This window comes from Diadema antillarum, unplaced genomic scaffold (assembly GCF_040938485.1).
Source record: "Diadema antillarum isolate AM-2024a unplaced genomic scaffold, OU_Dant_1.0 seq00000277_RagTag, whole genome shotgun sequence".
Classification (NCBI taxonomy): Eukaryota; Metazoa; Echinodermata; class Echinoidea; order Diadematoida; family Diadematidae; genus Diadema; species Diadema antillarum.
Window position 1 is genome coordinate 21,065 of NW_027271308.1, and position 13,862 is coordinate 34,926.

Here is a 13,862-nt window from a genome sequence, read left to right on the forward strand (position 1 = left end):
ATACGATTTTGATTGCTGTTGCTATGGTTCTGTGCAAGACTTATTTGCTCAAGTCGGTAAGGCAGCTATGTATAAAGCCCTGGTCACAACTTGCCGTGCGTTCTTTTAGTCCGTACGTTCTTGGCGGAGGCCACGGCATTCACGGTTTTTTTTCTAAAAACGTGGGGAGGAAGTGACTAGCGCAGGGAGGAAGTACGTCAACGCACGACACTCGCACGGTTGCGCAGGGTGTAAGTACGTGGCCCGCACGCCACGCCTCGCCATGAGGGGTTACGAGCATCGTACGTTGTGCACGTGGTATAAGTGAGTTGTACGTGCTTACAAGTTACAATCTGCGTGCGATTGCCACGTTCTCTTGCGGAGGCTGTAATTACACGTGCTGCTCACGTACGGTATCCCTACTCTGTCGCATATTGTAAGTGCGTGCAAGTGCGATGATTTTTTTCCCCCGTCAGATGCTAGGGGTAGCCTAATTATAGGACAACCATCCGAGGTTATTCAGATGTATAGTCATACGTCTTCTCCATACGTGTAAATGGTAGTTTAACCTTCAGTGTGTCATATTCATTTCATGTCTATAGGTTTTTATATAATTTTGAAAGAAAATGAGATTGAAATAAATGAACTAAATGAAATACAAGTGTACGTGAAATGTGTGCATATTTTACTCACTGACAGAGAAAGGGTTAATAGGCTATATCAGGTATAGGACATATGTTACATCACGTATAAAACGGCATTGTATACCTGATGTAGGCTAATAGGCTACTGTCAATATCAGGTATACAATGACATTGTATAACATTATTTTGGTTGAAACATCCTAACGCATTGGCACTGGAGGTGAGATGCATATGATTTGCTGTTATGAAGTCTGCCATCTTTCTACCCAGTTTCAGAGGTGGTGGCATTTCAGCCATGGAGGCATTTTTGAGCTACATTTATCAGCATATTACTAGAACAATGAATGTAGGCCTATGGTATTGCAGTTTTATCTGAGTGTCACGTTTGCAATTAAGGCCCTATATAAGGTAATACTGTCATAGAAATTTCTTCCTTGCTTAATTTCAAAATATACACATTCTCAATTTCAGAGAATGGTGCTGACTTTATCACTGTTCTGCATACACAATGATGGTCAGTGCCTTTTGACCACCCTTGTGCAGCTCTTAAATGTAATTTTTTTTAAAAACTCCAAAAACCTGGTCACTTCATGTACTGACCACTCAGAGCTCAAGATTTCTATATTATGCTTTGCTTCTTCAAGCAGTTTTTCACTGTGTCTTATATGTGCCGCAAAATATGATACAAGTACATATATATGATTATACATGTATATATATATATATATATATATATATATATATTTATTTATTTATTTATTTAATAACCATGGTCATTACTCATCGCCTACCAAGCAGAAGGGTCCTGTAGCATGACATTTTGGTTTGTGACACAATTCGAAAGAGTTTTAAAAGCCCTTTCTAGTGATATAACAATCATTTTTCTGTGTATGCGATTTTTTCGATCCCATAATCCTTACAGTGCATTTCTGCCCGGTAGGTGAAATAGAACGGTATGAATATATAATTGCCAACATCAGGACATCTTGGAGACGGAATGATGGTACTCGTCCGTCGGCTCGGCTCGTGTACATTGCAGAAATCACTGCGCACAACTTGCGTTTTAAGTGCGGAGCAAGTGCTTATTCGGCACGTTCGGTGCGGTCTGCGTGCTCTATTGAACAGTTGAACTCAGGGAAGTGTCGAATAAGCAAGGGCTGCGCACTTATTACGTGCTCAACACGTACGTGCTACGTGCGCCGTCCGTTGAGCACGTGACGGTGGGAAACTTTTAAAAGACGCACGAAGTCAGTGCGTTGTACGCACGTTCGCTGTAGAGGGCATGTACGTTGCCCACACTTAGGGTGAATCCGTAGCCCGAACGCAGCGAAAGTTCCTCGTGTCCTAGAAGTGCTACGGCGTGTCTGCGTGCTCCAAAATCTGTACTGAGGCAGTACTTACTACGTACGGATCCCCAAATTTTGCCAACGTTTTTGCAAGTAGACAGCACGCACTTGCAAGTACGGCGAGTTGTGACCACGGCTTAAAAAAGAGAAGTTTATGTCGAGATAACTTGTCGAGATGTCCATGGCACTAATGCAGCAGCATTATGTTGATTACAAAAAACCACAACAATTCATCACATTATGCCAATCAATTTTTAATCAATAATTATGTAAATCATGTTTACATTTTACACTTTATCAACATGTAAATAGAATAAATTTTGTCAGTCGAGTTATCGTGATCAGTGAACCTATAGTAAAGGGAAACATCAATATCTTTCCTATTTACCACTGATGGTTTCACACTCTATCTTTTATTAATAACAGTACCTGTAAGAAAGGTGGTTTGTTGAGCTTCATGTCACTCACTTTGAATATGGATCTTCTAGGTAGATTCATTTTAATGTCAGAAGTTTTTGAGAGTATTCTCTATCGAAATTAAGGTCCATAATAGAAAATAGTATAATTGCAGGTGGAATATACCTACCACCAAATTCAAACTCCACTGAATTCATGAAATATTATTTATTCGATAAACACCACGAGAATGAAATACGTGTCATCACAGATGGGTGACTTTAATGTAAACCTTTTACAAGTCCTCGTGCCAGACCTTCTCCATTAAATGCTGTCTAAGTCTTGTTTTTTCCTCTCATAAAAGATCTGCTAATATTCTACTCGAAGTTCTGATAATATACAGCAGATATTATCAATATACTATTTGCAATTTGTGGAAAAAGTCCTTTTTTCAAAATCACGTCTGGCTTACTCTCTAAAAAAAAAGAAGAGTGAAAATGTTCACTCTTGAAGGAGTGAATAACAGGAAATAGCTAGTTTCGAGTGAAATTGAAGTGAATTAAGAATGAAAATGTTCATTTTCACTAATTTTGGAGTGACCTCAGGGATCACTCCTAAATCTTCGAGTGATCCATGAGGTCACTCCAAAATTAGTGATAATGGAATTAAATGGAATGTAATTGAATTGAATGACAAACATACTGGCACTGGGTTATTATACATGTCATATATTATGTCTTGTAGCCTACAATAAGCAGAATGCATGGATAAAATGGTGACTAGGATGTTACGGCAAATTTCGACGCGTGATTTTCATATACATGTAGATTAAAGCAAAGGTTTATGTATCAGCCTTTTGACATTGTGTACAAGGCATTTATTGATGTCCTGATGATTTTTGATTTTATCCATTATAACAGTAGGAAAGCGTGGACACGGTCCAGGTGGCAGGCTTAGGTGTGGCAAGACCATCCACTGCCCAATATTCGTCTTGAAGTCAATGTGAGTCTCACTAAGTTATCTCTCGTAAAGATACCGATTCATGTTCTGTGTCAATATGTAAGCTTATTTGGTGTCACCTGGACAGACGTGCAATGATCACAGTAACATTGTTTTCTCATCCGTTCGTTGAGACAATGCTTCAGGTCACATATCTATTCAATGTTATTTTTTTTTTTGGCAAGAAGAGTTTAAAAAAAAACTATTAAATGAGTTTGTGAATAATTTTGCATGACTATATTATGGTATCTAAATCCTTAATTTCAAGCCATTGTTATACAATCTTGAGTCTGTTTCAAGGTACGTTGTGGGTGATTCTGACTTCAATTCTTTCCTTTCTCCTGTGCCATGCAGTCACACAGCGCAGCGGTTGCTTGACGATGACGTCGGGAACTATATTACGAAATTCTCGGAGAAAGTTTACCATCATTACGGTATTGCTATTTTTATATATTATGCAGAGCGTGAACTGGAGATGAGTGGATTGAATCGTTAGTAGACAAAAATATAAACACATAGAAATTAGGTTAATATAATGATAGCAGCTATGTAATGCGTTATCATCATGAGCTTCTACATTTAGGCATAGAGACTGATTCAACTTGATGCTGAATAGGTAGAGATTATATTCCCTTCTCCTTTCAGAATGGGCTTGGTTTTGTATTATAAATTGGTGTAATTCTGTGCGCGCTATACAATAATAAACCCACGTTATACAGGGGCGGATCCAGGAATTCCGTAAAGAGGGGGCGCGTTTACAAAATCAAATGGGGGGGGGGGCGCACGCACCCCTCCCACATTTTCTTTCTTTTTATTTATTTTGTTTCGACAAAAAATAAAGGGGGGGGGGGGGGCGTGCGCCGGTTGCGGTCCTCCCTGGATCCGCCAGTGTTATAGTCCATCTCTTTGACACAATAAAAGTACCCTGTATTCTGAGTCTGTGAATGCTAGACGAGGCAGCTCTTAAAGAACCTCATAGTGTTTATTGGACTGTTAAAATTCCCGTTCACAGGTCATCGAATCGCCCTCGTGGTGACGCACAAACACAGACTTGATTCCACCGACAAGCTTAGAGAGAAGCTCCATTTGAGAACGCATATTCCAATGGATAATATATGGATCGTGGACAACTACAGCAGCAATGATTCATGTAAGACACCGAAAGAAGACCCGGAAAGGAGTGTCCAGTTTCTAGAAATACTCTTGAAGTGCCTTAAACTTGCGGAAGGAAATATTAGATACAGAGAGAAAGATATAACTCCGGACTTCCCGTACTTAATAGCAATTCTGGTAGTGCTTGCGGCACTTTTCCTGTCATACTTGTAATATCAATACAATGGAGGAATGTGAACTGATGTTGTTTGCTGGGAAAATCTGTGTGTTTCCTTTGCTAAACAAAAACGAAGTGGGTTAAAACACAATCTGACGTAAAATGGGAGATTTCGACATGTCAAGTTTCCCTTATTTTGACTAAGATGTGACAATATCCCTGTTTGGTTAAAACATGTCAAACTATTTCCAGTCTGATGAAATTTCTACGGTCATTCTCGTTTGATATTATATATATTCAGTAAAATCACCAATAGGTATAATACATAATACGTGTATATTCATATAGTCATATAGTATACAACACAAGGATATCAAACATTGGCCATTATTGTTGCATGATAATACCCTCATATTTCTTTAAACCAATAACACGCGGATGTTCACCATGGCATTGTAGGGACTTTTCGATTTCACATTTATTTGATGATGTACAAAATTCTTCATGAAATGGCACCTACCTATTTACGTGATAAATTTATTTACAAAGAAACCGGTTACTCTTTAAGACAATGTGAGAAACTGATTTTACCGAAACCTAATTCTCAGAATTGCAAACGTACATTTTTATATCGTGGTAGTACATTGTACAATGATCTACCTTTGTCTATTAGACAGTCGAGCAGCCTTACTGATTTCCACAGAGAAATCAAAAATCGTATGTGTAGATTTTGAACCGTAAAATAGTACAATTATTGAAAATGAATTGATGAATATATGTTGTATGTATTTACATGTATATTACCCTATGTTACCAGAGATCTAAGATGATTCGGGGGGGGGGGGGGGAGGGGGTGTCTGAGGGATTGTTTTGTGATATGATTTTAGATATTATGTTTAGTATGAATGGAAGACATGTTAGTTATTATATGTTTATAAATCTTGGACCCCATGGAAGAACAGATCTATCATGTTGACAGATCTGAAATGGGCTATCCACCGTTACATGTTATCATCATTATCACATGTCAACTTGTTTTCATTGTATTTTGATACTTCAATCTTGATTCATGTTTCAGTTATGTCATGTTCAACACTGTTTATCTTGTATATGATTTTATTGTTTCGGAAATAAAAACAAACAAACAAACAAACTTCCTGGACGTGGACGTTGAGGTGATTATGTCATTTTAAGGAACTGCGCATGACGTCATCGCTTGGCGCACCAATCGCCAGCCCACTAGAGGGGACGGGGCCATGACGTCATAGCAGTACGTCATGAACGGCGTGCACTAAAAACCGAAATAGATGATAACACCGCGGACGTAACGGGTGGACTGAGGCAAATTGAAACATATGTCTTGTACTAGAAAGGCGGCCACGTAAACACCATCGAAAAGTCCCTATGGTTATACCCAAATGAAATGTAACCGATAATATGAAGTGATTGATTTTCATATTATTATCGTATCTTGTTATACAACAACTATGAACCCATTGATAAAATGGCCCTCGTAGACTCACGCTAGTTAGACTTATAAAGCTTACGGCTGCAGCCATTTTGTCATATGGATGCCAGTGATTTGTATTTCTTACAGCCTTGATGAAGGTCTAAAGAAAAGACCAAAAACCTGGCAATAAACCACGCTGAACTAGCTGCTTTCGTTAAACGCTTCCTCCTCTCGCAATATGTATATCGTGTATGCTTCCTCCATTTGATAATACTGTTACAGTAATGGAACACTTGCATGTAGGCCTACATAATTGGATACATGATTCAACGCTTATTGAAAATTATCCTTGAAATGGCTGAGAAAGCCAAAAAAAAAAAAAACGGTCCTTATAAAATTGACAGGCCACGTCTTTTATTAGGATCTCTTTGTTTTTCCTTCTTTTTAGATATCTCAGTCATTTCAAACCGATTTTCATCAAATAAATCTTTGATTCCTCTCAGAATCGTATGCTATTTAACATTTCATAGAGCGGTTCATAAATATCTTGCAAAACGTTACAAGCTGGATCGTCACCTCAACCAGTATTGTACAGTCTCTTTAATTGCAAACAAGACATTCAAATAGAGGAAAACCTTAAACTCCCATGGGTAACTAAATCCCGTGTGCACATGTAAAAGGCCTAGCCAAATGCAAACGGTTAGAAAAAAAAAAGACAAAAGGGCCTACTATTCGAAGCATATTCTTATTCTCATGTGATATGCAAAAGACGTTGAAAGTTAGGAATAATGTTTTTAAAAAGCTCAAGAAAAATATCAACATTTTCAAAAGAAGTTTTAGTGATGTTGTAGATGATCCCAAACAAATATGCAAAATCTTTAACTCTTATTTTTCTATAATTGTCTGTCTGAGTTCGCTCAAAATATCCCCTTAACTTGAAAGTCCTTTATTTTTTTTTTAAAATCAAGTACCCGATCCTGATTCTTTATTTCTATCCCCAACAAATAATGATTAATTGTAAAAGAAAAGCAGAGAATGTGACAACATATTCTCAATAGCAACTAAGATTAGGAAATTATATACGTTTTCCACACGTAACATTGTTGATTGAGAAAATCTTTATTTGAAATATATTCACAATGGGATTCCCCTGTACATTAAATTTAATTTAATCAGCATAATAGAAATTATTCTGATGGTTACTTGGTTGTAGCAAGGGCTTGTGTATCTACGGAAGCCTAAGGAATCTTTTATAACCACTCATTTCTTTTTCTAACTTGTGGAACACGCTTTGACAAAAGTTACGTCAGTGTTGTCATTCATAAATCATGCTTTAAAAAAAAAATCATCACTTCTGTACACTTCTGACTAGTCAAAAAAGGCAGTGTTGCGACTTTGTCAGATGCTACTGACTAAACAATCCAGAAACGTACCCCGTAAAGGGTTGATCTTGCAAAGAAATGCTGAATGGTAAGCTTCTTGAGTTGGTTTTGTCATAAGGAATAAAAATTATGAGGACATAATGTCAAAAAAATTCTTGGCCGTATCCAAGAACTGAAACTTTAATAGATAAATATATATCAACATTAAGATTCCTTGTAACATGATTGTTGTTTCCAGAAAATACGAGTTGACTATATTGGGGATTTTGCAGGATATTGGCCAAGTTGGAAATAATGCCCCCAATCGGAAAATTTTCCGCAATGGAAGAGAGTTACTTGTAAGAATGCAAGTACATTCAAGCAATTTATCATCACTATGACAAGCGTATGAGAGAAGCACAACACGGAGTTCAAGACTAGTGAAGAAGAGTATTTCCGGGCGAACTGCTAGTTTATTGGTACATAATTTCCGTTGATACACATTATCGACACGAGGTGTTACAAATACAAACTTGTATATATGTTTTACTGAACTTGTCTAGCTGACAACACGATGACTTCCCTAAAACTCTTTCCAAAGACTCTCTAAGAACTCTCTTCCAAAAGTCTCTTGTCAAGTTCCTTGCTTCGTCAGAGCAAACGATACTTCTACCTCCATAATCAATGTATTCCCTCAAGCTTACAAAAGTATTCAGGTGATTCAAATTTATGCCAAAGCTATGCGAAATTGCTATTCTTATCAAAGGAGCACATTGTATACACACCATTCTTCTTATTCAGGATAAAATTACAAAAACTGTATGGGTACATAATCGATACGCCTCATAGAAAGTAATTTTTTTTTTTGATGTAATCTGACAAAATGTTATTGAAGGACCTGGAACGTTACATACCAGAGAGTTGATCTCGTACAGTAAAGCAAAGTTGCGTCATACTCTAGGGTACTATGGATCGATTTTTAATTTTTAAATGCTTTCCGTCTTTAGCTCAGGAAAAAAAGATGATTGATAATTTTAGGTGATGTTGAACAACTACAGTAATATGCAATGCAGATGCATCTCTTCGCATCAGTATTCTGTATATGAGCACGATATTTGGTTGATGAGCATCGAAATAAGACGCGTGAAAGAAAAAAAGTCTTTGCTAAAACCATGCAACTTGAATTTTCTGTGATCGTAATTTGCATTATGCTCCTTGTTGGATATCAATGAGCCATGCCGCCATTGATTTGACACTCTCATTGGGCTGATAGATAGTGAGTCAACCTGTCACTAGATACGTGCATAAATTGTACGGTCATATTTCATAGTATATGTGCATATGTTTGCACAATATAACAAATGCATACATACACTCCATATTATCAGCTATAATTTGCTACTAAATAAAGGTACAAAAAGGAAAAAAAAAGAAAGAAAATGACTGAATTTGCGCTTATATATGGCAGCAATAGGTGTTTGGTATTTAGACGTACAGCAGCGTGTACACATCTTAGTAGGAAATCTCATACTTAAATATATCGATACAGGATTTTTTTTTCGGTGTTAGCATTGATATAAATATTTGCATTTATACACTCAGCAAAAAAAGAAAGTAAACACTTTTTTCAGTTAATATTTTGCATAGAAGATTTAGATAAAAATCAATGTGTCATATACCATATCAAAGATTATTTAATTGGCTATCAACCTGGTAGGTTTATACAAACGGAAATTTTACGCATGAGTGAACACATTTGTTTTTGTCCTCCAAGGCAGAAAAGTAAAAATTGCAGAATTGGACATATTGAAATTCATTTGCAAATGCCCTCCGAGATGGCAATGATAACAAAAGACCAATTTAAAGCAATGAGAGAAATGAAGGAAACAGCGGAAATAAGTTTCCGTTCCCTTTTCTCCCTTTATATTCAAAATAAAAACATAGTGGGGAAACTGAAGGTGGAACATAAGCATTTTCCATCAATTCAAACTTTAAATGACATAGGGAGTAAGCCGTAAAGGTGATAAAATTAATTTTAATCGAGGAATTTACAAATGCACGAGACAAATTCAAGATCCAAATAATTATTATTTCAAATTTTCTTAATTTGAAATAACGTTTCAAATGTAACTTTCTTTGTTACCATAATTTTCTCTCATGTCTTTTGACTGCGGATTTGACATAAGATTCTTCAGTTTCCTCCGTTATTTTTTGCCTTTCTTTATCTTTTGAGGGTTACAGAGACATAATTGAGATCATAGGTTGATTTTTGCAAATTAATTTGCATTTCTTTTGTGTCAAATTTGTCTTTTGTTCTCATTATTATATGGAAGAGCAAATACGCTTGAATAACAACTTGTCCATTTTGCAATTTTTACTTTTGTGCCTTGGAAGAGAAAAACGAATGTGTTCACTCATGCGTAAAGTTAACATTTTCACTGACCTACAAGGTTGATAGCTAATATATATACATATTATATATATATATATATATATATATATATATATATATATATATATACATATATATATATATATATATGTATGTATTGAATATTCATATATATATATATATATATATATTTATATATATTGGCAACATTCATACATCTTAAAGTACGAAGATCATCTGTAATTTGTCAGAATTATTCATTACTTAAATTTCACTGTATGAGACTACTACAGGTTAATACGTTTTTCTCAAAAATCCCCTTTGATTAATTGGAAAAAGAACTCAAATGCTGTCCACAAGACATAACACTTTATTGGCTGAGTCAGGAATTCAAGATGGCACCACTGCAACTTATATTCCAGTGTGTATACTCAACATGCCACATCTAATGAGTTTTGCAAGCTGCTTATGACTATATATTTTATACCCTGGTCTGTTTGCTCATTACTGGCTTACAGCCTGTATCCAGATCTACACTCATATAGTGGCATGCCACCAGGATAGTGACTGAAACGAGCATCCAATATGCAGTATTTCATTCAGTTGCTCAAATATCTAATTACCTGCATTACACTATTCTGATGAAAGTGTCGGAATCATAACAATATAAATCTCCTGCTCCGACCTTCACAAACCTTCATTCTAATAATATGTCGCTTATGTATCTCTTATATGTCTTATCAATATGGAATAATCTGATGTTTATTTACAGTGTTCTACATTCCCTGCACCTACGAATAAGCACTTTCCTCATTTTCTCATATAACAGTTATTAGGCATACAGCTACAATGTGAACCACCTTAAAAAAAAACAACAGCAATATTTTCCTGTATTCTACACTGAATAACGTAATCATATTTGTAGAAAATTGTGTGAAATCTTACTTAAAACCGATAGTCATAAGTCATACATTTTATGTGAGGTATCTGCACGGCTAATCACAGTTAAGCTGAGTGCATGCTGACAGAGCAAGGTACACTTTTATAGAAAGTAGAGAGAAGCTGATAAATGACACACAGCAAAGACGAAATCCTCTGTTGATGTCACACCTCACCTGTTCATCTGTTTGTTCAAAAGTTCGGTTCAGTTGAGATGACTAATTTGATTCTGATAGCTGATTATGGAATAATGTATTATGATATAATATTTTATGATGTCACAGCACTGTATATAATACATAATATATAGTTATGTATACTTGTGTATATATGTATATTATTATTTATTTATTCATTCATTTTTTTTTTTTTTGGGGGGGGGGGAACTTGACCAGGTCCGATGACAGAAATGTTTTTCAAATCTCACAAGATAACGCTCTTTACATAATGTTAAAGGTGAATTTTACCACTACACCCATATATTTTTGTATATGTTAATAAAGGTTTAAGGCCTCTCTGTCAGATAATCGTCATCTCAAACCTTGTGTTACTTCAAAGATACACCAAACATTCGTCTTACTGTGAAAATGAAATAACAGCTGTAAATATAAAACACAGGCCCACTCAAAAACAGCAAACACAATATAAGGCTATACATTTTTCCCCTCAACCTACAAGCTCAATGCATCAATCAGAAGAATAGCTGGAAAATCATATATGTAGAAAGTCTTCCAAATTTGAGAGCGTGACAGCTACCAAAGTAAAAAAAAAACAACAACAGACAGCTGTATTCCTCCAAGCAACTTGGGTGAAGTTCTTCTAGAAGATCTCCTCCGTGATTAAAACACTCTAATTTTTGTTCTTGGTTGATCTTTCAAGTCATCATCCATGTAGAGAATAGACTGAAAGAAAACAAATGAACCACGTCCCTAATTCAGACATAATAAGTATTAATGCATTAAAACATTTGATTTAATTTAATTAAAAAACGACTTTGTAACTACACTAAGTAGCACATATTATTTTTTATGATACAGCTGTATAAATATGACAGATCTAAGATGCATGAGTCACTAGCATGTTAAAGCTGTGTGCGCCATGGGATGATAAAATAGAAAACATGCTGCCCTAGGACATGTTTTCTTATTTGAAAAAAAAAATGGAGAAATGAGAAAATAGCAGATTATAAGCTCTTCACGGCAATCTCTTACATCTCCGACAAAATGGATTTCTTAGATTCATTCCTTGATTAAACATACCTTAAATGTTAGTAAGAGCTACTATGTGAATTTCATTATAAACAGATATAGTAAGAAAGTACATTCCTTGATCCCTAACAGTTTTCAATCTTGATAGACTTACCACAAAAGACAAGAATAAGGCTACGGCTGACAAGAAGTGCCAGACATCATGGTAGTCAAAGAAGTCTAGAACCACACAGGATTTGTTCCTTTCTCTTGACTCCGCTGGTGTGTCCTGGAACAATCAACATGAATAACACCAACATTGTATTATGTGTGCATTGCATATAGACATAATATGAATATTACATACATATTGTTTGTATTCATGCTTAGAATGATGGCAAATGGTATGATTGTTATATTTCAGAAGTATGATATACGCGTAAGAATTGAATTTATTTTTTATTTCTTCTTCATTTTTGATACATAATGTATTTCCGTTGATGAAATGATGTTAGATTGTATTTTTGTTTTGAATTTAATGATTGATTTGTGTATGTGAAGGCAATCCTTCAGAAGATTGGTATTACACGACATTACGTTATTCATCTTGGCACATTGTGCCATTAAGATATTATCATTGATCTGTTGGTAGAGCCTGATAGAGGCGTGATGACTGGCCGAAATCCCGATTAAAAGGGAGAACAAGATCGAGAGCAACGTCCGCCTCAAGTCTAATTTCTTTCAATATAATAATATAGGCCTACATAATTACATGTCGTTTGCTGATGTAGTTAAGCTAAATGAACATTTCATCAGGAAATATTTTCAGTGTGTGTGTGTGTGTGTGCTTACAAAACCAATAACACGAAATATAACACAAACACACACACACACACACACACACACACACACACACACAAACATAGAAGAGAACCCTATCCAATCAAACCCTCTATCTTGACGGAATTAAAACTACTCTGCCTATATTTCTCAGAAATGTCCATAATGCATGAACATGATTATTGCATCTTACATGCTCCACGGCGAGTGCTATTAAAGGTGAAACAGATTTACAGGGACATAAACCGAAAGAATACATTACAGCCCCAGAGTGAGGGATATACTGTAAGTGAACAAACACAACAACAACAACAACAACAACAACACACACACACACACAACGTAGATCAAAATGCTTAGATTTTAAACGTTCAGATTTCAAAGGAATATTTTCCGTTTAAGTCCTCCTGTAATATCATGAAGTGCGACATTTTCTTGGCTTTGTGATGCAAGGTTACATAAAAAAGTAAGAATAAGTAGACATGATTTTCTGAAATACCATCACACACGATAACATAATGTTACACAGCTAAAACATTTTAGAACGTGGCGAGAAATATTCCATGCAGTTTATCAGTGTAGGTGTAATGGGTTACATTTGCTGTAGCTACTATGAAATACAAAATGGCAATTCAAACAAACTATATGATATTTTGTGTCAAAAATATACTGTTTTAAAACATTGTAAAAGGATTCTGTAAAAGGCAATTTGATACAAGTTTTTACTAAACAATCGTGTTTACTAAAACGTCCTTTTAATTTATGTAATCAATACATTACACTTACCTTTTCTTTTTCCAGGAACATTTTTCTTTGTTTGTTTCACGTATGTGTATCTCACTGAATGAGAGATAAAGAATTACTCCTACTTCATTCCTTTGCATATCTATTTACACCTTCAATAACACGTGTCAGTAATAGGTAATAGAGAAGAATCATGTTTTGCAATACATAATTTCCTCAAGATTCAGAAAGAAGAGTCGGCGACACGGTAATGTAAGAACTGCACGAAAATTATGGGTTAGGTCCTACTTCTAACTACACACTTTCACAGTTCAT

General features: G+C 35.6%; 1 protein-coding gene across 1 annotated transcript in view; it reads right to left on the reverse strand.

Moving 5' to 3' along the window:
* Positions 1-11,921: 11,921 nt before the first annotated feature.
* LOC139729964 (SID1 transmembrane family member 1-like) overlaps positions 11,922-13,862 on the reverse strand; it is a 70,730-nt gene continuing 68,789 nt past the window's right edge. The window contains exon 23 of the mRNA XM_071640880.1: positions 11,922-12,252. Within this exon, the coding sequence (XP_071496981.1) occupies positions 12,037-12,252 (216 nt within the window). The 3' untranslated portion in view covers positions 11,922-12,036. The remainder of the gene's footprint in view (positions 12,253-13,862) is intronic.